Genomic DNA, 26,231 nt, shown 5'->3' with positions numbered 1-26,231 from the left:
TTCATGTGCTTTACAACTGGTATGTATCCCCCTTTGTAATCTTCCCAGATGGCTTTTGACAAGCAAAATCAGTGAGCATAGCCAGATTTCCTTAATGACTTCCTGATTCGCTTAACAACTGCAACAGTTCTCTCAACAACCATTGCAAAAAAATAGGTCATAAAAATCAGGCATGACTCATTTAACAACCCCCTTAGCAACAGAAATTCCAGTCCCAACTAGGGTTGTAAGTTGAAGACTAGTTTTATTTTTGATCAATTGTCTTGATAAATGCCATATGAATAGTTTCCTCACTGAAGTTGGCCACTGTTCTTTCCACCCCACCCCACAGGGCAAACCTGGCCTCCCTGGAATGCCTGGATTTAAAGGAGAAAAGGTAAAATGTTCAGCATGTATCATTCAGTTTCAAGTGTTTGTTCATTCAGAGTTTAATACAACTTTGACTGTAACTGTTTACGTGTGCATCTGTGTGTTTCATAATATGTCTACAGTGTTCTGTTTTTTCGTTCTTTATCATCCCTGTTTTTACTTGCTTGGATTATTTACTGAGTTATTTAAAGAACACATAAATCTACAGCCTTAGATTTAGGCTCATAAACATGAATTATTGTCTTCTTTTACAAGGCAGGGATTCCAGTGCCATGTTCACAATGCATGAATATATAAGCTTCCTGCCTTGCGGGGAGGCTACATATTTGCAGGTTTAACCTAATGATCTTCCATAGAAATCTGCAAAGTTTTCTGGGAACTTATGATCATTATTTAGGCCGCTTAATGTCACTTAATGACGGTTTCTCAGATTCTTTATGTGAGCACCAAAATCAATTCAGTGTACCAACTGAGCTGCCAATAGTACTTAATACCATATTATTGTTTGTGTGGAACGAAGAAACGTTGTCACTTTGAGCTGTGGTTTATGCTTTAGCTTATTCCTCCTGCTTTTTCCAGGTTAATCCTTTGATCAATAGGCTGCTTTTATCTCAGAAGTTCCATTATGGCCCATTTGCTTCTTTCAGTAACCCACCTGTGTTTGTCTATTCCCTAGGGAGATGCTGGACTTTTTGGACCTATGGGAAAACCTGTGAGTAGGACCACGCAAGCAAGTTTTGTAATGGTGCTGGTGTCAGGTCTGCAATCCATCTTTTCTTTTTGGACTTCAGGCCTGCCACACATTCTATTATTCATTTTCTAATGTGGGAAAATGGGAGGGGGGATTATATGGAGTTGGGTGATATGTAGCCATAATAACATTCTTCTTAGAAACTCACGATCATCCTTTATCTCTGCACCTGACCGGAACTGGATGGGTGAAAGCTGCCTGCATGGCAGTGGGAGATTGGACCATGGGATGGACTTGTGGGTATGAGGGCAAGATCTTGAACTTTCAACTAGGTGGGGAAAATCAGGAATCTTTCAGATTCAGGTTTCCCCAGATGTGCCAACATGGCTCCCTTAATTAATTTGGGGAATCTTTTGCCTCACTCTGATTTACTTTTGGGTGCTATTTGGAATCCTAACAGCTGAGTTCTCTGCAGAATCACCTATAGTGTGAATAGCGTGAAGATGTTGTGAAAGCATAAGAAAGCCATATCAATTGTGAGAAACCACATTAAATAAAATGTCACCCTCTCTGAGTTCTCAAAAAACAGTCTTTCAGGTCACTTTCCAGATACTGGCCAGTTTGGTCTAGTGGTGAAGGCACCATGCTAGAAACCAGGAGATTGTGAGTTCTAGTTCTAGACCCACCTTAGCCATGAAAGCTGGGTTAATTTGGGCCAATCCCCAGAAACTGTGAGTCCTGGTTCTACTTTAGACATAATAGTGAAATGATTGACTTTGGATCAATCACCAGGAGACAGTGAGTTCTAGTTTTGGCTTACAGTAGTGGCCAAAATTGTGGAAACCTTTTGGGAAAAGTGTATTTTCTAAAACTAGCTAATAACACCACTTTTTTTGGAGTAGTACCATAAGATTACATATCAACGTAAAGATAATTTAATCAAGAATATAATGCAATAACTTTTATGAAGGATTTGCTATTAGAATAGCGGTTATAAAGAAGAAAAGTGAAATGAGCTATGCAAAAATTATCACCATGTCAGTTAATACTTAGTTGGGTAACCTTTAGCATGAATAACAGCCGTACAATGTCTTCCCATGGTGGACCAAGTCTTTTAGTTCTGCAGCTGTTATAATGTGAAACCTAGATTGAATGATTGCTTCTATTACATGGGTTTTATTGCTGGGTCGCTTCTGACTAACAAGTTTCTTTAGTCGGCTCCATAGATTTTCAATTGGGTTAAAGTCTGAGCTATTCCCAGGCCATTCCAGCAGTGGAATATGATTATCTTGAAACTCCCCCCAAAAGTGGTGTTATTAGCTATTAAACCTCAAATATACAGTTTTCCCAAAAGGCTTCCACAATTTTGGCCACCACTGTAGGTATGAAAGGCAGATGGGTGACCTTGGGCCAATTCTCCCTCTCTCAGCCCAACCCACCTCAAAATTTGTTGTTTTGGGGGGAAAAAGGACTAGCTCAGTAGTGGGTTCCAGATCCTGGTGCAACTGGTATGCTGTGACAGGGCCGGGTGTCCTCGGCAAGTATTCATGCTGCACATGCATGCACATGCCACCCCTCCAGTGACACTCAGCTGCTCGATAAAGGTCGCGCAGGTGCTGCACACTGTGCATGTGTGCGTGTGCAATTGGCCCGTTTGCCTCAAAAAGGGGTAAGGAACACGGGTGGGCGGGTGAGCCAAGCGGCCCACCACTCCGGTATGGTGGCTGCGCTCATACCAAGCCATACCGCCCTGAACCCACCACTGGAATAGCTATGTTTGCCACCTTGACTTATTTATAAAATAATGAAGGTGGGATAAAAATATCTAACAATAACAAAAATTAGTAACCAAGTAAAGGGGAATGCTTTTTATGGGGGTGTAGAAGGAGAGAGAGTTGCAGCAAAGAATAGCAATTCTAAATTCTGATGAATGAATCGCATATATTTAGGCTCTCCGTGGGGTTATTTTCCTCTTCAGAAATTCTGTTCCAGATGTTAGAACATAGACACTCACAGGCAGGAACTCGGAGAGCCGCTCAATACATTCTAACACTGGACAATTAACTTTAATGATTGGTTCCATTATCTGTCTAAACTACAATGCCAAGATTAAAGATTAAAAGAACCCTCTGGCTTTCCTCCTTTCCCACTCCCTCCTTAATTGCATCTTAACTTATTCTCTTTTTTCAGGGAATCCAAGGAAATAAAGGGGACACTGGAGGTCCAGGAGTCAAAGGCGAGAAGGTGAGCACCTTGAAAACAAGAGATGAAATGAGTGTGATATACTGGTTCCTCTAAGAGAGCTATGAGTTTTGACAAGTCTTTTCTCTTATCCCACCACTTTTTCTCAGGGTGAATCGTGCACATCCTGCTCTTCACTGGAAGGTGGACCGGTTACAGTGAGTGTCCCTGGACCCCAGGGTGAAAAGGGTGAACCGGGACTCCCTGGGATCGGACTTCCTGGAAAACCAGTGAGTGGACCTCTCCATTATGTCTCATTTGGGGAGAGGGGAGCTGTTCTCCTAATAGGACTTGTTGGAACATGGTCCCTAGATGTGGAAGGAAACCACCTTTTCCTGATAGAGTGAAATGCATTCATTCATTTTGTAGTTGAGGTCCACAAGTAGTGCAGCATAGATGCAGTGATATTTGTTTATTCAATATCTATTTGTCTATTTGTTAAATGTACTGTATTTTTCGGAGTATAAGATGAACCAGAGTATAAGACATACCAAGGTTTTGAAGAGGCTAATAAAAAAAAGTTTTTGCACTCTGCAAACCTCCCGAAACCTCCTTTCCAAAAAAGGCATGAATAGCCCTTAGGAGGCTTGTAGAGTGTTCCGTGGGGGTGGGGGCAAAAATGAGCAAAAAACCAGCCCGTTTTTGCTCATTTCTGCCCTCCCCAGCCCCCAGGAGCTCTCTGAAAGCCTCCTACAAGCTACGCATGGCCAATTTGGTGAAGGGGTGGGGCTTCAGGAGGCAAAAAATGCTGTATTCGATGTATAAGACACACTCAGATTGTCAGCCTGTTTTTTGAGGGAAAAGGGTGCATCTTATACTCCGAGAAACACAATATATGTTGCCCATTTCAACAATAAGATGACTCTATCAATGAAAGAGGATTGAATTTAAGTGGAAAGGAGTCTACTTTTGATTTTAGTTCAATGTGATGACTACATAAACTTGCTCAAAGTAGAGTTGGCTGACAAAAATGCTTTTCAAAACAGGCAACTGGACTTTCTTGGTTTTTTTTTCCTTGAAAACATTTCACTTCTTATCCAAGAAGCTTCTTCAGTTCAACTTTTCATGGGAAAAAACCAAGACAGCCCAATTGCCATGAAAAGCACCTTTAGGACAACCATGACCTGGATGATTGAGAATCTCCATAGACAGTTGGCTTACAAAATCTCTCTCTGGATGTCAACCCCTTTGTCTCCTTTCGCCACAGTGACAGCCTGGGGTTTTACCCAGACTGCACTCCCCTGAGCTCAGTTTGCTTCTTTGCGCTGGATGCACAATTCAATAGAAATTGTTCTGTGCATGCACAGAACTCAAAAATAAGATAGCAGTGGCAACTGCAACAACTGGGGAACCAGTTCGGAGGCGTGGCCAGCCTGGGTCACTGCCGGTTCTGTGATCCAGACCAGCATGCCACTACCAGTTCGGCCAAACCAGGCCGAACCGGTAGGAACCCACCACTGGTTGTATAATGAAACGTCTGCAAGAAAACCACCAAGCTTTGAGAGCATCAAAGACTCCACAGTAGATCTTGCTGTGATTTGACAGCTGATGCCATTGTTCCATGCAGAACATGATTGCAGAAGATACTGCGAGGAGCTTTCTTGTTAGATTGCCTGACAAACCACTATAAAAGGAATTTCCAGCTGCCATAAGGTAGTTGCAATCAATCGGTCTGGGTGGGAAACTATTCAGTTTGTATTTGTTTTCTCTGCTTTAGGGAGTAGCTGGAGAAGCTGGACTAAAAGGCCAGAAGGTAAGAAAAACTGTGGTTTCTCAGCCCAAAAGTAAACAGGATGAGCTTCTGACTGTGGCCAGGACCATCACTTGTTTCACAAAATACTGATGTGTTTGTTGCAAATCCAGTGCATTCATTTGCATTATTAAGGCTGGATCCTAGGAAAAATGCATAAATTATATATTGACGTGATCTAATTGTGGAAGAAAACTGCAATAATTTCTAATGCAATCAAGTTATAAAAGCTAAAGAGAAAACACTGGAAATATTCAGTGATATATTTCCTTTGTTTGCCTGCTTTATTATTCTGTTATTCCATCCATTTCTTAACCATCACCCAGATCTACAATATGATGTGGGTAGAAAATTGCTCCTTCAGTGGAGTCTGTCTTATTATTCTGATTAAACCCTTTCTAAATAACTTCTGGCAGAAAATGAATCCCTTCATGCATTCCTTATTCACGGAAAACAGATTATTTCCTCAATCTTTATAGGAATAATATTGTTCCACATGTATTGCATCTTTTAAAACTGAGCACTTGGAATGCTGCAGGGCACATAAAGATGGAGATGTGTCTGCCTTTATCCTATCACCAGCAGGGACCAAGTCCCACCAGATGCACCATGGCTACAACAGGAAGTTTGAGGGAGATGCATTTGGACAGATTCACCTAATTACACAAAACCACGGTTTTATTCATTCTAGTCTATTGAATATGGTACAATGGACTGTGTGATGACCAGGGTTGTGACAAAAAGCAACAGAGCTGGAGAACAGGTCTAACTCCCCTTTATTGCTCCAACTTTGCCACCAAATGTCCCCACATTTATTACAAGTCCTGGAGCAAAGCTCTCACATGTACCTTCAGCAGCCTCTGGCTGCAAGTAATCCAGTAAGCAAGGTTAGTCAAACAGTAACCAGGGCCAGCAGTCCAATAAGCCAGGTTTAGCCAAACAGTAACCATGCCCAGCAGTCCAATAAGCCAGGTTTAACCAAACAGTAACCAGGGCCAGAAGTTCAATGAAGCAGACAAACCAGGCAAGCCCCACAGCAATATCCAGGTGTTGGCAAATGCACACAAGGCTTCACAGATTCAACGCTTGTTCCTGACAAATGCCCCTCCCACTGGTATCTACTTACATCTCAGTCCCCAGTTGTGCCTTGTGAAGGGGATCGGGGCACTCTCCTCCCTCATAGCTGGCTCAGTCTGCATTGGTCTCACCTTCTCTCTTCCCTCCGTGCTCTAGGATCAGGAGGGGGTGGTCCTTGCTCTTTGCCTGAGCGCTGTCTCTCCTGCTCCTCCCTGTCTGCAAGCCTTTTTGATCCTGAAAAGCTTTGCCTGGATTGACTCTGCCCTTCCCTAGCATCCTCCAAGGCCAACAGAGCCACCATCTCCATCTCTGTTGGCTCTTTTTCCAGCTCATCTTCCCCTGCAGATTCAGACTCCAATGGGGGCATGGCTGGCTGGTTCACATATCACCCAAAGCCTGGAAACAGCAGTTCACACAACCTTTTCTTATTCAAAACTCAGCAATCATCATGATGCATTCACTTTATAGTGACCCTAATTTAGTATGTAAAAACACACACACACACAAACATATGTATATGTATAGTTTTTGCTGATGAATAAATGAAGGGAGGCTAGTATAGATCTATTTCAAGCTATTTAGCTCTCATCGGCTAGCCATACCCTAGCTGAGATTCGAACTTGGGCTGTTTTTACACGTCAGGCAGTTATATTAACCTCTAAACTACAAACTATCCTCTCTTATCAGCTGAGTCATATACACATACATACTGTTACGTCCTCCCGGATATGGCTGGCAGCCGCAGTCAGATCAGGGAAAAGCCCTGATTAGCTCTGGTGCGGTTGCCGGCTGGCGGGAGAGATGCTGTTCGCTTATTGGTTCTTCGCCTGACAGCTGCCCATATAAATAGCTGTCAGGCAGCTCTGTTGCCGGTTCCGTTCTGTTCTTGTTAGCACTGTTCGCTCCTACTGTTACTTGATCAATAAATAATTGTTGAAGCCATGTTCCTCAGTCATCTGTTCATTAGAACATAAAACTGGTGACGAGGACGTGTGAAACGGACCCCACTCGAGTTCCTACCATGGCTGCCACTTCTGTTTCCACGGCATTCCGCCCTGAGGCAGAATCTTGGGATGCGTTCCTTGAACACGTTGCCATTCTCCAGGCCGCCGCCATCCACTGTGAATTCATTGATTTGGATGAGGCCCTCTTCGAGCAATTTATTTACGGCCTAGGGGACATTAATTTACACCGCCGCATCCTCTCCCGTGCCGAACTAACCTTAAAAATTGCGGTGGATGAGGCGCGCACCTCTGAAATGGCCGATCAGTCCACCCCAGACCTCAGGAGATTCCCTCCAGCTGCTATGCCTTCCTTCCCTCACTCCTCTGTTAATTGTCAACTTGGCCCTGAGAAGTTGAAGTCTGAAGTAGACCTCACCATTGACCACCTAAAGTTGCTCTCTCTCAGGGATGGAAGAAGTTGCCTCAGCTGCGGGGGCTGCCACCTATGCTCCTCATGCAAATTCCAAGCAGCCATCTGCCACAAGTGTGGAAAAAAGGGCCACATTGCAGCCATCTGCCATTCTGGTCCCGCTGAATTAAGGGCAGCTAGTTTACCTGGCTCCAACCACTGGCCCGCCTCTACTCCCTCCTCTACATGACAAGGGTGTTTCACCATCATGGAACCTGAAGGAACCAACCCCGAATGGGTAGTGGACTCAGCCTCCACAGCCTTGGGGGGTCATGGTAAGCTGCACCTCTGTGTCTCCATTGAAGGCCAGCCATGTACAATGGAGCTAGACACTGGCTCTGCTTGGTCCATAATGTCATGGGACACTTTGAAGGCTTTGCTTCCGAACCTCCGCTTACGTCAACTAGCCCCCTCCACCTGCCATCTTCGTGACTACCAGGGGAACCCTATTCCCATTGTGGACTGCGGCATGTTACTCGTCCAGTACGGCCGCTTTAAGGGTCCCCTACCTCTCATTGTGGTCCGCAACCCCCTGGCCTCTTTGTTAGGGCTTCACTGATTCTGAGCCCTGGGCCTGTCTATCTCAGGCATTATTTCACTTTGCCTGGCCTCCGACATTGACTCTTTGCTCTCAGAATTTGTCAGTGTATTTGATCCAGCTTTAGGCTGTTACAACGGCACCCCTATCTCCCTCAAACTGGATCCCTCGGTGGCGCCCATCCAACTTAAAGCCAGAAGGGTACCTTTCGCCTTGCAGGAAAAGGTCGATGCGGAGTTAGACAAACTTATAGCGCAGGAAATTTTGGAGCCCACCCCTGTCAAAATTGATGCAATTACCTCGGCGCCCACACCCATGAATAAGGTGGAGGCCTTTTTGGGTCTTCTAAATTTTTATGCTACTTTCATTTCCCACAAGGTTACCATGGCGGAGCCACTCCACCACCTATTGGACAGCTCCGTGCCATGGGCCTGGACTAGCCGCGAGGTGCATGCGCTCGCGTCTGTCAAAGGCCTTTTGACATCCGCCCCCGTGCTCATTCAATACAATGGGCGACTTCCCCTCCTCCTTGCCTGTGATGCCTCACCCTTCGGTGTCGGGGCCGTCTTGAGCCACGTCCTTCCCAATGGCACCGAGGCCCCAATAGTGTTTTACTCCCGCACCTTGTCCAAGTCTGAGCAAAATTACAGCCAGCTGGACAAGGAGGCCCTGGCTGCCGTGACAGGAGGAACACGTTTCCACCCCTATCTATATGGCAGACCCTTCACACTCCTTACACACCACAAACCCCTCCTGGGGATATTGGCAGGGGACAAGCCAACCCCCCCCAATAATTTCCCCTCATATGTCTCGCTGGGCTGAATTCCTAGCTGCCTACTCCTATACCTTACTCTACCAGCCAGGAAAGCACATGGGCCACACAGACGCCTTGAGCTGCTACCCCCCGCCCCAACTAGTCTCTGACCCTGCCCCCACCACCTCCATTTGCCTCATTGAGGATATGCGCTTGCCGCTCTCCGCAGCGGACATTGCGCAGTCCTCCCTTAAGGACCCCGTCCTCTCTAAAGTTATGGACGTGGTTTGCAGAGGCTGGGCGGCGGACACACAATCTGCCACCTTCCTGCCATATTTCCGATGCCGTGATGAGTTGTCAGTTTAGAGGGTTGCCTCCTGTGGGGCTCTCGAGTTGTGATTCCCTCCATGCTCCGCCACCCAATCCTGACCCGCCTCCACAAGGACCATCCAGGCATTGTGCGCATGAAAAACCTAGGGTGCAGTTATGTCTGGTGGCCCTCTATGGACTCGTACATTGCTGGATGGGTGCAACGGTGCCCTCCATGCCAGAGTGTTCGTCCATCCCCTCCCGCCAGTCCACCTCAGGAGTGGGACATCCCTTCCGCCCCATGGAGTCACCTCTATGTGGATTTCCTAGGGCCTTTTGCAGGTCAGACCTTATTCATAGTGGTCGACGCTCTCTCTAAGTGGGTCGAACTTTTCCCGATACAAACTACCACCTCTGGCGCCACCATCCAAATTCTGGACACCCTTTTCACCATGCACAGCCTCCTGGACGTCATAGTTTCCGATAATGGGCTGCAATTTATGTCCGAGGTCTTCCAGACGTACCTGGCTAGCCTGGGGATCCGCCATGCCCAGGTCGATCCTTACCACCCCGCCGGGAACGAGTTGGCCGAATGGGCTGTCCGCTCAGCCAAAGACACTCTCGTCCGGATGAACCACCTTCCCTGGCCGGCCAGAGTCCAAATGTATCTCAGGGCCCAACATACCACTCCTTGCCAGGCCTCGGGCAAAGATACTGCCAAGATACTCATGGCCGTTGCCTCCGCACCACACTTGATCACCTGCACCCCTCTTATTCCCCTTCCGCTTCCCGACTTCAAGGGCCCCCTAGGTCTTTCCTGGTGGAGGAAGGGGTATTCACACAAAACTTTGCAGGTGCTCCCAAATGGCTACCGGGACTCATCACAGAAATAACGGGACTCTGTTCCAGCTCAGTGATGGAAAACTTTGGCGGCGCCATATAAATGAACTTCGCCACCACAAGACCACAAGGTCGTTCCTCCAGCCAGCTGTGCCAGCTTCAGAGACTCCACCGGACGCCGCCTGCCAGCCACACACGTCCCAAAACAGCAACCTGAACTGTGCGTCACCCGTTGCGATCTCGGCAGATGTCCTACCTTTAAATTTTGGCACTGAGTTGGGGGTTGGGCCTCCCGTTCAGCTGCATCATGAGCACGAACCGACGATGACAACAATGGACACTTCTCTGCAGAGGCGTTCCCAGAGCACACGCAGACATCCTGAGTACTTAAAGGATTATGCATGCGCAATCCGGAGGAAAGCAGTCTTACGTCCTCCCGGATACAGCTGGCAGCTGCAGTCAGATCAGGGGAAAGCCCTGATTGGCTCTGGCATGATTGCCGGCCGGCGGGAGAGATGCTGTTCGCTTATTGGTTCCTCGCCTGACAGCTGCCCATATAAATAGCTGTCAGGCGGCTCTGTTGCCGGTTCCATTCTGTTCTTGTTAGCACTGTTCGCTCTTAATGTTACTTGATAAATAAATAATTGTTGAAGCCACGCTCCTCAGTCATCTCTTTATTAGAACATAAAACATACATACATGTACATACACACACACACACACACACACACACACACACCTTAGAAAGGAAACTTCAAGGGCCAAACTAAGAAAATATATAATTAAATGAAATAAATCTAAAGGCCAGCTTTCTGAAATAAAGAACGGGCCTTTATAATAAAAGATGAATGGTCACTGTAATTTACCTATAGATGTAAATTATCCGTATAGGTAAATTACCTATACACCAGTCATTTATTGATTGTTCAAAGTTACTGTGGTGCTGAAAAAATGACTTACAGCCAGTCCTCGTAGTTACAACCATCACTGTGGTTATGTGTTAATTCAGGCAGCTGACATGTATTTATGACAGTTGCAGGGTCCTGGTGTCACATGAGCATCATTTGTGACTTTCCCAGCTAACTGGGGGGGGGGGGCATGGATTTGCTTAAGAACCATATAATTCACTTAATGACCACAGTGATTCACTTAACAAGTGTGTGGCAAAAAAAATGGCAAAATCCGATGTGACTCACTTATTGACCATTTTCCTTAACGGCCTACATTCCGGCTCCAATTGTGGTTGTAAATTGAGGACTACCTGTATGGGTGTAAATGCATATAAGTTACAGGAGGTAGCCCTCGACTTAGTGACCATTTAAAGTTACAACATCACTGAAAAAATGACTTATGACCATGTTTCACACTTATGATCAATGCAGCATCCTCATGGTGACATGATTTATATTTGGATGCTTGACAACTGATTCATGCTTATGACCATTGCCATATCCCTCCGTCATGGGGTTCCTTTTTGCAACCTTCTAATAAGCAAAAGCAATGGGAAAGCCATATTCACTTAACAACCGTGTTATTATATTAGCAACTGCAGTGATTCACTTAACAAATGTGGTTCTAGCAACCAAGGCTGTCAAACCACTACCGGTTTGGCTGAACCAGTTCAAACTGGTAGGAACCCACCACTGGTATGCACGTTAGGCCAGAGCACAATGAGGTGGAGGGGAAGGTTTCTTGCATCGTTCAAGAATATAGATGAAATAATTTCAGCAGAAGCAGCTTGTTCTTTAGAACTGAGGAATAATTCAATTCTGGAAATTCCTTTTTATGCCATTCTGAAAGGCACACAGGCCCCGAGGCTCAAGAACTAGAACTGCAGTTGCCTAGCAACCCTTACAAAGCGGACCATCTTGGCCTGTACACTCGCATACCTTTCCTCTCACAGCCACCGTCCCCTCTGCGTTGCCTGGCAACCTTGCAGTGGGTTCCTGACCATCCGTAGCCACTTCCTGGAATTAGCATTAGGAATTAGAAAGGTTTCGTAGAATTTAGGAGAAATGATATATAATATAGTGGTGAGAGGATTTGGCATTGTGTTAACTGACACCCAGCAGACCACTGTGACCTTGCTGCTGAGGAGATAAAATAAGCCCACCAGGCACCCACTCTTATTATTATTATATACACACAAAATGTGAAATCACAACTGCTGTAAATCTTTAGCTAGTGTTGGCCTTCGTAAGCATCATGTTGTTCTGACCTAGGTTTCCTGAGACAGTAAAAAGCACATGCTTAGTCCCAAAAATCCTCCTTTTTTTCATTTTTTTTTTACAACCGGTTCTGTGGGCATGGGTTGGAGGGCGTGGCAGGGGAAGGATACTGCAAAATCCCCATTCCCTCCCAACACCTGAGGAAAGGATATTGCAATCTCCATTCCCTCCCAATCAGCTGGGGCTTGGGAGGCAGAGAATAGATGGGGATGGGGCCAGTCAGAGGTGGTATTTACCAGTTCTCCAGAACTGGTCAGAACATGCTGAATACCACCTCTGTATTAGTACCAGTTCTATGACCATGCTACAGAAGACCTGCTATGACTCTTGTAGCGCATTGCTCTGGATATTGTCTGCTGTTATATTGTATAGCATCACAGGCACAACATATACGGAAGCACGCATTTAGGGAGTTGTGCAATTGTAACTATTACATCTGAATTCGTCTGAGCATGATGCATGAATACAGCCACACTGAATGTCAGACTTGGGTCGTATAAATTCAGCATGCTTTGCTGTCTACCAAAGACCCACTTTGGTTTAGAAGGATGAACTTTCTTCATATCTTAAGTGTGTGTGTGTGTGTGTGTGTGTGCGCGCACATGCATAGTTCCGATTCTTCAGTGAGGAATAAGAGGAATAAGAGAGAAGGCCATTCTTAAAACAGTTTTCATTTCTCTCTTCCTCTTTCTCACTCTAGAAAGAGTGCAGAGGAGAGCATCCAAGATGATTTAGGGACTGGAGGCTAAAATATATGGTTGTATATAGAATGGTTGTAGGAAGTGGGTATGTCTAGTTTGATGAAAAGAAGGACTAGGGGAGACAGCAGTGTTCCAATATCTCAGGGGTTGCCACAAAGAAGAGCGAGTCAAACTATTCTCCAAAGCACCTGAGGGTAGGACAAGAGACAATGGGTGGAAATTGACCAAGGAGAGATTCAACCTAGAAATAAGGAGAAATTTTCTGAGAATGAGAAGAATCAACCCGTGGAACAGAAGTTACTTCAGAAGTTGTGGGAGCTTCATCACTGGAGGCTTTCAAGCAGAGATTGGACTGCCATTTGTCAGAAATGGTGTAGAGTCTCCTGCTTGAGCAGGGGGTTGGACTAGATGACCTATAATGTTCCTTCCAACTCTGTTAATCTGTCTGTTAATCTGTTAAACTTTTGTGCTTCCCAGGGTGATGGAGGAAACCCAGGTGATCCGGGCACACCTGGTGAAGCGGGTGTACCTGGCCTTTCTGGGGAGCCTGGCATCAGAGGACCAGCAGGGGTGAAAGGTGAAAAGGTGAGAGTCCGCTCCTTTGAAACACTGGGAACTCATAAGAAAAATAGCTTGGACACCTATTAATACTCCATACCAACAATTAAGCTCACCCTGACTAAACTGTTTCTCATCCACCAAACTTGCAGCTTTCAGCAAGTAGAAGAGATAATTTTAACACATTTGTAAATCTAGAGGAACACAGTCATTTATAAAGAGAGTTAGCAGGGGTATCCACAGTTATGGTTAAAAAAAAGTCAAGGTAGAGTACATATGACACACAACAAACAGAGTGCTGTTTGTACCATCATTATTGTCATCTTGGTTGTTTTGACCATATCTTATGGACACCCCTGGCGGAAGGAAGGAGGGAGGGAAGATGGAAGGAATCTAGCTTTGGGGGGGGGAGGGAAGGAAGGAAGGAATCTAGCTTTAGGGAGGGAGGAAGGGAAGGAAGGAAGGAAGGAAGGAAGAAAAGAAGGATGGAAGGAAGGAAGGAGGAGGGAGGGAGGAAGGGAAGGAAGGAAGGAATCTAGCTTTAGGGAGGGAGGGGAGGGAGGAGGGAGGAAGGAATCTAGCTTTAGGGAGGGAGGGAGGAATCTAGCTTTATGGATGGAAGGAAGGAAGGAGAAGAGAAAGAGGGAGGAATGAGGGGTTGACTGTACCCCCTGTAAAAAAATATGACATCTCAGACAAATTGTTTATTCTATCAAACAATGAAAATAATATTTAAACCAGAATCTCTTTAGAGGTCAGCTCCTAATGAATTATATGTGATTTTCTTGGGAACAGCAAATGAGTGAGTGTGTGTTGCAGCATAACTCTGGAACGCCTTGAGCAATTTCAACCAAACTTGGTACACAGATGACTTACTCTCTGGAAAAAAAAATACTGTGGGGTAAGATACCCCTAACACCCCTTGGGGTGTGTGTTCTGTTAAGATACAGTCTGTTGTGCCTTAAAATGGCTTCTACTGTACTGATGTAAAATGGCTTCTACTGTGCAGCACAGTGGATTTGCCATGGTTACGGCTTCACAATACTCCACAAAGGGGCTCCCTCTGGTAAGGGGGAAAATCCAACATTAGAAATTACGTTTGGTCCAGACATTTTCTCCCCTATAAATAAATTCCCGGGCAATGTCGGGTTATCAGCTAGTTTCATATATTTCCACAGAATAGTGGATTCCTCTGCTACCAGTTATGTCTATGAGGCTCTGGTTGCTTATTCCTCTTTCTCTAAACCTTCTTCATAAGTGATTTAAACAATCTGTTTGCACAAAGCTTGAGTGGTGCACCATGGCTACACTGTTGTGGATGTGGAGAGCATGACCAGTGAAGAGTCTCACATCTTCCATTCCAGCTCTGTAGCTTTCTGTCACCAATGGCTGTCTGACATGTTGTATGAAGAAATAACATAGTACTTGTATAAAACGTGGAACTGACCTATCAGTGTGTGTTGTTTCTCACCTGCCTTCTGTCATCCTACAGGGAGATGCTTGTGAGTCATGTCCCATCATCAGCCCAGACTCTGGAGCAGTTGGTATCCCAGGCACACCTGGTCAAAAAGGAGATCCTGGTCTTCCAGGTGTGGGTCAGCCAGGCAAACCCGTAAGTAGCTTTTATCAGAGCTTGTTGCAGAAAAAATCAAATCCAGAAAGCACACACAGATAACTAATTCAGCTGGATTCATTAACTTCTTTATATACATAATAACAGATGAATAAATGTGCAATACCAATAGTGGATTCTTTCAACATGGTAGAAGTTACAAGCAGAACACAAGCAGGAGAGAACATCAGTTTCATTTCAGAATTCAGAACAGACAGAGTTGTTTCAGTTTTGATTCTCAGCACAGGCTCAGATCTGTTTAAGCTCCCATTGGCTAACTTAGTTGCTATGCCTATTCATTGGCTGACCTTGCTACTATGTCTCTCCCAATCATGAATATTCTAACAACTTTCTAACTAATCAGGTGCCAAAAGGGTGCACCTGAATGCCCACACCCAACACAATGCCCTCTCCCTCCGCATACGTGCACACTTCCCTCACGCTCCCCCCTGCGCATGCATGCAGGCCCCACTGAAGCCTCCAGACTTCCAGTAGGCCTGTTGGGCCATTTTCTGCCCTCCCCAGGCTTCAGGAAAGCCTCCAAAGTTCGTTTCTAAACTTCTGATAGGCTCGTTGGGCCCATTTTTCGCTATCCCCAGTCTCCGGAGGAGTTCTTGAAGCCTGGGGAGGACAAAAATGGTCTCCCCCCCACCCTCCGGAAGGCTGAAAATCAGCTTGTCAACATGCTCATGCTTGCTGGAATGAGACTTTGCGTGCCCTCAGATATGGCTCTGCGTGCCACCTGTGGCAGGCTGGCCATAGGTTCGCCATCACAGCTTTAGACTAACTTGCCAACTCATTGAGGGCTGGATTCAGTTTTCCAGTAATTGAATTTCCTTCGGTGTCAGATTGCAGAGCCCCATGGTTCTCACTCCATGTGGCCTTGAGTAAGTTGTCTAGGGATTATGGACTTTGTAATCAGGAAGGCATCAAATTGGGGAAGAGCAGCCTCCGGCTTGCATGGCTAATAGCTGTTGGCAGAATCCTTTTTCCCTGAATCTTTCTAATCTCTTAAGGCAAGAGGCATCGCCGGAGCGTGCAAAAATGACTTTCATCAGTTAATTACGTATTGCATGAAGATACATTTTCTCTCATCTGTGGTTCCAATCAAGTTTATTTGAAGGCACCGTGTTAACTGCTGGTTTTTATTCCTTTAATTAACTGATTTGATTTACATATCAGAACACCTCCATCAAGCAGCTTGTTTGAATAAAAGGTGACCATTGCAAAACAATGAATGTCAAATCATTAATGTTCCCAGACTTTGATTAACAAAAGAAAATCTATCTGCATGAGATTTTTTTTTATTAAGGCTACAAAATAAACCAAGCTGTAATCTTATTAAGCTGAGAATATATCTGATGGTTTGGAGGATAACTTAGGGTAATAGCGCTTTAGTGATATTCTCACAAATGTTGCTCTTTAACCTTAACTTGAGAGAGATGCCCTTGTTCATGCTGGCAAAGTTGACCCAGTCTAATATTCTGTGTATTTTGCAATTTCACTCAGGCACAGAAGCATCCCAGAATTTCCCTCTGGGATTCAGATTCTAGCTTGCTCAAAATCTCCATGTTGATTTTACTTTAAAAGAAGAAAACTCTTTGTACCTTTCAGATTGTGAAGTAAAGCTTAAAAGGGTGAAGAGAAATGAAAGTATTTTGGGCCTATTTTAGCCTGGAGAAGATTGAAGATTATATTAGAGCAGTCTAAATACCTGAGGATATCGTAGAAAGGAAGCTAAGACCACTTTTTCTCATCCCAGAGTGCGAGACAAAGAATAATGGGTTTAAGTTGTGGAAAGGCAGGTAGTGAAAAGTGGTGAAAGTGGAACCAATTACTAAATGAGGTGAATTTCTCTGCACTAGATATGCCCGCGCAGAGACTGAGGAGCCATCTGTTGATAATGCTTTAATTTGGCTTCTTACTTGAGGTGTAAGATTCATCTCGATTATCTGAATAAACCCTTCCAAAATTTAGAGATGTAAAAGCTTAAGGCTTTATATAGCTATTCACTGTAGTTCATCCTTTCCAGTGTAAATACACATTTTTTTCCCCAAATCAACCACAGGGTCATCAATTTTCTCCCTCAGAATTATCTATCAAGTGGATCCTAATCAAGCAGGGGCGGGAAACTTGCAACTACAACTATAAATCCTGACAACCCTCGTTATTAGCTAGGAATATGGGGATGTTGCAATCCAACATCTGGAGGGCTTCAGATTTCCATCCCTTTGATAAAGCAATCTTCTTGGGCATACAGATGTGTGATGTCCTCTGTATTCTGTGAGCTTAGTTGCTTTTTTTTGTAGACATTTCATTACCAAACATTATCACCATGGATGGACTCGCTTTGTTGTTAGTTGCAAAGTCATGTCTGACCCATCACAACCCCATGGACAATGTTCCTCCAGGCCTTCCTGTCCTCTACTGTCCTCCGGAGTCCATTTAAGCTCATGCTGACTGCTTCAGTGACTCCATCCAGTCATTCTCTGCCATTCCCTTCTTTTTTTGCCCTCCATCTTTCCCAGCATTAGGCTCTTCTCAAGGGAATCCTTCCTTCACATTAGGTGGCCAAAGGATTTGAGTTTCCTCTTCAGGCTCTGGCCTTCTAAAGAACAGTCAGGGTTGATTTCCTCTAGGACTGACTGGCTGGATTGCCTTGGAGTCCAAGGGATTCACATGAATCTTCTCCAGCACGAGTTCAAAGGCCTCCATTCTTTGGCCCTCAGCCTTTCTTATGGTCCAACTTTCACAGCCATCCATTGCATCTGTATGACTTGCTTAGTTTGGTAATAAAATGAAGAACCTCCAAACTCGGAGAATATCAAGGACCTCACAGTTCAACTCTGAAATACAAATCTTCTCTTCTGTCAGTACATGCAGAAGTAATTGGCCACATAGGCTGGGAATTATAGGAAGTGATCCAGTACAACTGGAATAGGCTATTGTCAAAGATGGAAGACATTTCTCTTGAGTTTTGTCCACTATGTGATTGAACTAGATACCTTCAAAGGGGAAGAACTGAAAAGTTCTAAATGCATTGGGCTAATTCTTCATTCTTTGTTCCTCCAATTTTCAGGGAAAACCGGGACTTCCAGGTATTCAGGGGCCTCCTGGCCTGAAGGGGTTGCAGGTGAGTACCAACCAGGCTTGTATTCATTCAGACCCTTTCACAGACATCCCTTTTTAGCTTTCCTGGGATGATAAAAGAGACTCACAGAAAAATGAATAGCTATTGTTAAGTAGTTACCATGAGTTCCAGGCCAATAAATAAAATAAATAAAGCTTATGGAGCAGGATGGAGGTAAGGGCTGATCAGATGTCCTCCTTACAGAGGTGGGTTCCTACCAGTTCAGACCAGTTCAGCTGAGTAGATAGTAACTCAGCCTGCCATGCCCCTGAACCGGTTCTATCAGCAGAGATGCCATCTTGATGTGCAGAACAATCTTCATTGCAAAAATTTAATTTTTCTCCCTTTTCTAACGTGCGCATGCGCAGATCTTTTTAGGTGCAAATGTGCATGGAACCGGCAGTAATGCTGGTAACAACCCACCCCTGCCTCCATAGGATGGGTTAAGACATGGATTTGGGTTCCTTGGTGGAGGGAAGAGGAGGAGAAACATGAAGCTAATTCTTCTCAAGAATTGTGGGCTGAAAGCTAAGAGTCATGTTTCCACTGACATAACTTTTGCAACTTTTTAGGGGGAACCAGGTACCCCTGGCATAGGAATCCAAGGGCCAGAAGTGAGTAACTTCCTTTTGATATTGTCAACTTGCAAAGCATTTTTCATGAGTTAATTAGGGCATCTGTCAAAACCTTGACAGATATGGGGTATAGGTTGCTTCAATCATGCATTACCTTTAGCATCAACCCCCAATGTTTATCTGCTTTTACAGGGAGAACCTGGGCAGAAAGGTTTACCAGGAAATCCAGTAAGTATCAACCCACTGGGCACCACCTTGCTACCCTGTTTGACCACACAGGGATCACCTTTTTCCAAAAGCCTCAACCCATCCAACTAGATCTAGAAGAATGGGCATGCTGCAGATCTCATCAGCCAAAGATTATCATCTGGCAGGGCCTACAGTAGAATTGAAGCTTTTCCCGGAGTGGCCCCTGTTCTATAGAACAATCTCTCTTCAGAGATTAGAATGGCCCCAACCCTCTTAACCTTTCAGAGGACCCTAAAATCTTGGTCATGGTCCCCAAACTAGGATGGTGAATACATTAAGCCCTCTCCCCTTTTCTGGCTGTATTGCTAACTGGTCAAGTATCTCAGCTGCTGCCTATATTTATTCTGGATGGGTCTATTATTTTGGATGGTCTATTTTTATTCTTTTAAAATATTTTTTAATATTTTGATTGTTACTGTGTTTCCCTGAAAATAAGACAGGGTTTTATTTTCTTTTAACCCCCGAAATAAACACGGCCTTATTTTTAGAGAGGTCTTATTATTTTTGAGGTGCGTCACCTCATGGCCGCTGCTGTGTTGCAATATTTTTGGAGAGAGCTTATTTTAGCTCATGCGCTCAAAATCCCAATTGTGCTTATTATCCAGGGAGGTCTTATTTTTGGGAAAACAGGGTATATGTTTTTAAATTGTAAGCCACCTGGAGTTATTGACTAAGATGGGTGGCTGTAGAAATTGAAGGGAAGGAGGGAGAGAGGGAGGGAGGGAAGGAAGGAAAGAAGGAAGGCCATCCCTCACTGCATACCAGAGACAGGATAACTGATCCCAATCATTTGGACAGTTTTAGGGCAAAAAATAAAGCTCATGGAATAGGTAGGGTGGTGATTCAGATGTTCATGGTTTTATTGCATGCTGGTGTTGCAGACTCTTGGGAATCCATATGGAGTTGGAGGCATGCAAATAATAAAATAAAATCTGGCACTAGCCTGGAAATTACAGCACCTTTGCTTTTGCTGTACAGTAATTGCCCCCCCTTTTTTTCCTGATCTTTAGGGGCCTCCAGGACCTCGTGGTCCAGAAGGAAATGCTGGAATAAAAGGTGCAAAGGTGAGCATCTGCATGTGGAAAGGTGTCATTTCCTATTGTTGGGGAAATGAAAAGAGCTGTGGTGGTGCAGTGGTTATAATGCAGTATTGCAGGCTAAGTCTGACAACTACCAGCAGTTCAATTCTCACCATCTCAAAGTTGATTCAGCTTTCCATCCTTCCAAGGGCAGTAAAATGAGGACCCAGATTGTTGGGGGCAAGAGGCTGCTTCTATAAACCGCTTAGAGAGGGCTGTAAAAAGCACTGAAGCGGTATAGAAGTCTAAGTACTATTGCTATCTAGGAACATCCATGTAAGTGCTTAATCCATCTTTATGTTCTCATTCTATATTTGTATATCCTTGTGAAATGTATCTGACAAGCCGTTGGTGTCAGGTGCAAGGAATCAGAATAACACCATGAGCTGATAGAGAAGTTTTCACCACACCATCTTTCCTTTGGCTCTCAAAGGAGAGAGAGAGAGAAAAAAAAATGTTATATTCTGGCATACTCCCATGTATGAGGTTTAACACAACTTCCTTCTACTCTCTATGGGGGTGGGATTCTATCTTTATCCAGCACATTTTCTTTGTGGCATTTTTAATTACATTGACCATATGAGCCACTGCATGACTGGCTTCATCCTTATTGGCAATCATCGGGCATGTGTAATCAGATGTTATTTTACAGGGTTCAAACCCTCTTCTGGGCATTGAACTCTCATGCACCATCGAAATTTAGATTACTACAATAAAGCACACTAGCTTCAGGAGATACACAGGTCCTGATGCTCAGTGATGTTGCAGGAAGAAAGGTATAGTATAGTCAGAATGGGATGAATGGTCAGTTCAGTTCTTGGAGAGGGAAACCCATGTTAGGTTGATTTTGAATCTGGCACTGAATGCGGGAGAGAGGGGCTGTTTCCCAGGGAGCTAAAAGACAAATCAGCCTTAAGTGCTTGGTTTGCAGACAGAGAAAGGACCCTCATCTCTATAACCTTCACATGATTGATAGTTATGCAGAGTGTGCTTCAGTCTGGCAAGATTCTGTCTATGGACAATCGGCAATAAAGAAGCTACTCTGAGCAATGTACTCATGTTTTTCGTCCCATGTACCTGACAGTTAAGCCCCCACATACACAATTCTGGCTACCCATGTCTGATGATGTCCAATTAGGATAATACCAGTAGCATGGTGCTTCCTGTTTTTTTTTCTTCATAAAGATTTTTTCCTTTCAAATACATTCACAAATATACATTTTTATACATACTATTAACATTTATCACCATCTTCTTACAAATATAAAAAACACAGCTGGGGTCACTTTCTTGCCATCCCGTATCTCCATCTTATTTTGCAACAACCCTACTCCTTCCATCTTCTCAACCTCCCTTTTCTGCCTTCTTCTTTCCTCCTCTCCTTCCTCTTTTCTTCTTCCCCTCTCTTTCCCCCACTCCTCCTCTCTCCTCCTCCTCCTTCTCTTCTCTCCTACTCTTACTTCCCCTCCCTTACTTCCTCTGCTGTACCCTTTCTTCCTTTCCCTCCTCATCCTCCTTGCTTTCCATTGTTGTCCTTGCTTATTTTCTTTCTCTGATGGGTTCTCGGGGAGGCATTCCAGCAATCCCAACTTTATATGCATGGTGCTTCCCGATGATCGACGTAACCATACAATTGAAAGTTTGCCATTCAGATGTTGTTGGAGTCCACCGCATGGCCAGTAGCCAGCTCTGGGCTAATATGAGTTGTAATCCAGCTCCAACAGATGACTACAGGTTGTCCATGCTTCTTTCACTGAGACATGTGACAATTAGCTTGGTATCATTTCAAGAGCAAAACTCTTTTTTTCCCTTTTGCTTTTTCATGCCTCTGATTTTTTGGTTTTTTTTTTTTATCTCTGATGACAGAATGTAATAATACTGCAGTACATGATTACATCTTTTGTTTTCTGGTCACTGAATTTAAAATTGTTTTGCTTCATGTTGAGATCCCTTCTGAGAGCTTGGCTGCCATGCTGCTAATAAAATCTAAATAAGAATCAATACGGAAGCTATGAGCTTCCCTGATTAATTATTTCTTCTCCGTTCCCCGTATTTGTTACCATAAATAAGTGTCTCAAATCAGCTGCAGGTTTGTGAATATTCGGGGATACTTTGGGTAGGAAAGAGAGCCCTAATTGCACAGAATACAGCTATCAACTACAATTAGGATACATGCTGATTCAAACTGCATTATGTATTTATTTTTTAAATTGGGGGGTTTGAAAAAAATGAGTATCATATGATGTATTTTTAGCAGGAAACTAATTACAAAACCAAGCTGGAGACATTAGTGTTTGGACTGGACTGAGCCTGTCTGGAATCTGTGCAGAACATAGATAGACTTCAACTTAAAACCACAATTGGGGCCAGAATTTCTGTTGCTAAGCAAGGCAACTGTTAAATGAAGCACACCTGATTTTACAAATTTTTGCCACCATTGTTAAGCAATTCACTGCAGTTGTTAAGTGACTTAAATGGGGGAAGCCATGGGGGAATATGGCTTCCCCCATTTTCAGAAACTATCTGGGAAGATGCCATGTAGCAGTGATGGCTAAGCTTTTCCCAATCGCGCGCCAAAAGTGGAGGGGAGGGGTTGCGTGCGCATGCGCGTGGAGGGTTGCATGCACATGCGCACAGAGGGTTGCGTGCACATGCGCGTGGAGGGTTGCATGCACATGCGCACGGAGGGTTGTGTGCACATGCACGCGGAGGGCTGCGCACATAGAATTATGGGTGAGGGCATGCCTGTGCATGATCCCCCCATCCACATGTGTGCATGAACACCCCCACCCTGCTTTTGGCATGCAATGGACCTTTCTAGGAGCCTGGAGAGGGAGAAAACAGCCTCCTCCACCCCCGGAGGCCCTCCGGAGGGTTCAGGAGGCCTCCCTGAAGCCTCCTGGGGGTGAAAAATGGCCCTATGGGCAACCCGGAAGTTCGGGAATGGAACAGTAGCAACAGCTGTATGTGTGAGGACTGGTTATAAATAACTTTTTTTAGTGCTTTATAAATTCAACCTGTTGCTAAACAAATGATTGTAAGTCAAGGAGGACCTGTAATTTTTTTTTCCAATCAAGGGCTCGTCAGGTGTTAAAGGTGCCATTGGTCTCCCTGGGCTGCCAGGTCTATCCATTCCTGGCCCACAGGTAAGTATCAAGAATCTTTTCCATTTTCATCTCAGACCCTGGGAATTTTAAGCTGGCCACCATCTAGTCTTGTCCACTTTCTCTAGTCACAGTAACTCCTTTTGGAATCTTCCAGTTCTTTTCCTGGGCTCTGTGTTTATCAGAGCCCAAGCATGTAAGAGAGACACGGTGGCTCAGTGTCTAAGAGCTTGTCGATTAGAAAGCTCAGCTGTTCAGTGGTTCAAATTCCCTAGTGCCACGTAATGGAGTGAGCTCCCGTTACTTGTCCCAGCTTCTGCCAACCTAGCAGTTCGAAAGCACGTAAAAAATGTGATTAGAAAAAATAGGGACCACCTTTGGTGGGAAAATAACAGCGCTCCATGCGCCTTCTGTGTTTAGTCATGATGGCCACATGACCACAGAGACATCTTTGGGCTGCTCTGGCTGTTGGGCTTTGAAACAGAGAATAGCACCACCCCCTAGAGTCAGGAACGACTACCATGCTTCTGCAAAGAGAACCTTTACCTTTAAGCATGTAAGTAGGAACAAGCTAGCAAATGGATCATGAGTATCTAAAGAGGGGTGATAAGGTCCAATACGACCACCAAGGTTTCCATTCTAGAAATTTGGCATTTGTGAACAGAGGAGGAGGGAAGAAAGGACTGTCTTTCCATTAGAAACTTGGTGAATGCTTGTAATGGTATGTGAGAATGGCCCTGGCAGATGAATGGAAGAGATGCTTCCTCGGTAATGATCAGACAAGAGAGAGAGGAGCCTAGAGTCCCTCAGTGGTCAAGGAAAGATATTTAGGAAGGCACCACCCTCATGGATTGACCAGTTCAAAGGCATGGCAGGAGAAATGTACGTTCAAACATGCACGGTTCTGTTAATGCATCCTTATAATAAAGTAAAATAAATTTACCAGGTTGTGTTTTCTGTAATCAGGAGGGTTGATTAGGGTAGAGTTTAAAAGGATCAGTTGTCCACTCAGGGGAGACAAATGAAAAAACAAAAAGGCAATGGTGGGATTCAAATAATTTAACAACCAGTTCTCTGCCCTAATGACCAGCTGGGTAGGCAGGGCTCAGTGGTCATGTGACTGGGTGGGCATGGCCAACTCAACATCACTCAGGTCGATGGGCGCTTCGCCTTAGCTGTTACAATGTAATAAGGGTGAATCAGAGAGGCAGTTTCTGTAAGCAGGGCAATAAAGATTAGGCTAGAAGCAACACCAGAATGTTTCCTTCCTTCCTGCCTTCCTTACAGGATTAGCCCTGGAAAGAAAAAAACAAACAAAAGGAGATCTCTTCCAACAAGCAGTTCTCCGAACTGCTTAGAAAGTTAACAACCGGTTCTCCCGAATAGGTGCAAACTGGCTGAATCCCACCACTGCAAAGAGGGAATCTCGGAGTCTTGGCTCCCTATCTTCCTAATATCCCATAATTGGCTGAGAGTGGCCAAAATGATGCTTCTGGAGCTGCCTCTCCAACAGTGTCTTATCCCCTTGCTCTGTTTCTTTGCAGGGTCCAGAAGGCCAACGGGGCCTCCCTGGAGTTCCTGGTTCCAATGGTTTAACGGTAGGTAAGCTGCAACTTAAGTTCCTTTGAGGGAAGATTTGTATAAAACTTCCAAGATCTCTTCCAGTTGTCTTCCTGCACACCCTTTTGAATTAAACATCTCAAATCTCAAAGCACTAGCAAGAGATAATCCTTCTCCAAAACCCTGTTGGATTGCAGAATGGCATCAGGAAACACTTTTTCTTTGAAAGAGGTGGCTGACTTGGAAAGCTTGAAACTACTGAGGCACCATCGCTCTGTCCCTTGCCAAACTCCACAGGTCTTTGGAGCAAGCTCTGAAACCAGAAGTACAGTATTTCTTGGAAAACAAAGAAAGAAAGAATCCATTTCCTGGAATGTCACCAAATTCAGCCTTGACACAACCCATGTGTGAACCTTTGGTGCAAACTAGCATGAACAGCTTTTTCCAGGCCATGAGGCACATGAATAGTGAGCCCAGGTCTACACTTTCAAAATTAGCAAGGTCAAAGACAGAGAGGAGCCAGGCGGGTTTAATTTTACATGAATGTAAATCAAATCCCATTGGATTAATTTAGTATAGAGAGTTTTCCTCCACTTATGGGATAATTTTCTCCTCCTGCCTCATATGTCCCAAAGATGCTTTATCCAAAGGCAATTGGACTCTCAAGAAATTGTTGTGGTCTGCAAGTGGCCGGTGCAGTTGGCAGCTGAGTTGGACAGTGAGGAGGTTGGGAAGGAACATAGGCCAGTCCTGGGGGCTGAGGAAAGCTCAGAAGGGTTCTGCGTTGGAGGCAGAGAGGGAACTACACAGCAGTGAGGCAGAAGAATAGCTAGAGCCTGTTCCCAGTGTGTGGATGCGCAGAGCTTCCAAAAGACAAGAACAACTAAGAAAGTAGGGATGACTGAAGAGTAAAGCCACACTTTGGAGGTGATTGGCCCCTCCCATAGGGAACAAAAGAGGAATGAATGAGGAATGGTCTTTTGCAGGAAACAATTCCTTCATTCATTCCAGAAAGTTCTCTTTGTGAGAGAGACTGTGCAAAACTGTGAAAAGTTTTGCTTTTCTCTGTGTTTGGACACTAGTTATCTGGCACTGCTCCAAACAAGATTAGGTGCGTGTGGATAAACATTCCTTTGAAAGACTGTTTGATAAGCCTTGTTGACTGTGAATGAAAGGAATTCACAGTCGGGTCAGTAAAAGAGGTTTTGTTGGGACCAAGACTTTGCTTCTTGTTTTCTAAGGAAGCCTGCATCAGAACAGAAAGTCCAGTTGTCTTTGGAAAAAGCACCCTTGGGGCAACCATTACCTGGATGACTGAGAATCTTCCTAGACATTCTTCTGCCTCATATGAGAATTGCAGCTTTCTAGCAACCTTTGGGGGGGCTGTAGAGACCCCACCCCACATCTTGGGGATCTGGACATAGGACACTTGGATTGCACATCCCTGGTGGAA

The 26,231-nt window shown here is 44.7% G+C and overlaps 1 protein-coding gene across 1 annotated transcript in view; it reads left to right on the top strand.

Moving 5' to 3' along the window:
* The window catches only part of COL16A1 (collagen type XVI alpha 1 chain), a 297,538-nt gene that overhangs the window by 196,773 nt on the left and 74,534 nt on the right, over positions 1–26,231 (top strand). Inside the window, exons 26-38 of the mRNA XM_032227775.1 lie at positions 332–376; positions 1,046–1,081; positions 3,251–3,304; positions 3,412–3,531; positions 5,019–5,054; positions 13,389–13,496; positions 14,962–15,081; positions 18,161–18,214; positions 18,784–18,825; positions 18,979–19,014; positions 20,046–20,099; positions 23,192–23,260; positions 24,763–24,816. Coding sequence (XP_032083666.1) covers positions 332–376; positions 1,046–1,081; positions 3,251–3,304; positions 3,412–3,531; positions 5,019–5,054; positions 13,389–13,496; positions 14,962–15,081; positions 18,161–18,214; positions 18,784–18,825; positions 18,979–19,014; positions 20,046–20,099; positions 23,192–23,260; positions 24,763–24,816 — 828 coding nt within the window. The remainder of the gene's footprint in view (positions 1–331; positions 377–1,045; positions 1,082–3,250; positions 3,305–3,411; positions 3,532–5,018; positions 5,055–13,388; positions 13,497–14,961; positions 15,082–18,160; positions 18,215–18,783; positions 18,826–18,978; positions 19,015–20,045; positions 20,100–23,191; positions 23,261–24,762; positions 24,817–26,231) is intronic.

The sequence above is a fragment of the Thamnophis elegans genome, chromosome 12, assembly GCF_009769535.1.
Source record: "Thamnophis elegans isolate rThaEle1 chromosome 12, rThaEle1.pri, whole genome shotgun sequence".
Lineage (NCBI taxonomy): Eukaryota > Metazoa > Chordata > Lepidosauria > Squamata > Colubridae > Thamnophis > Thamnophis elegans.
The sequence above is the reverse complement of the archived record's forward strand: the minus strand, read 5'-3'. Positions and strand labels throughout refer to the sequence as shown.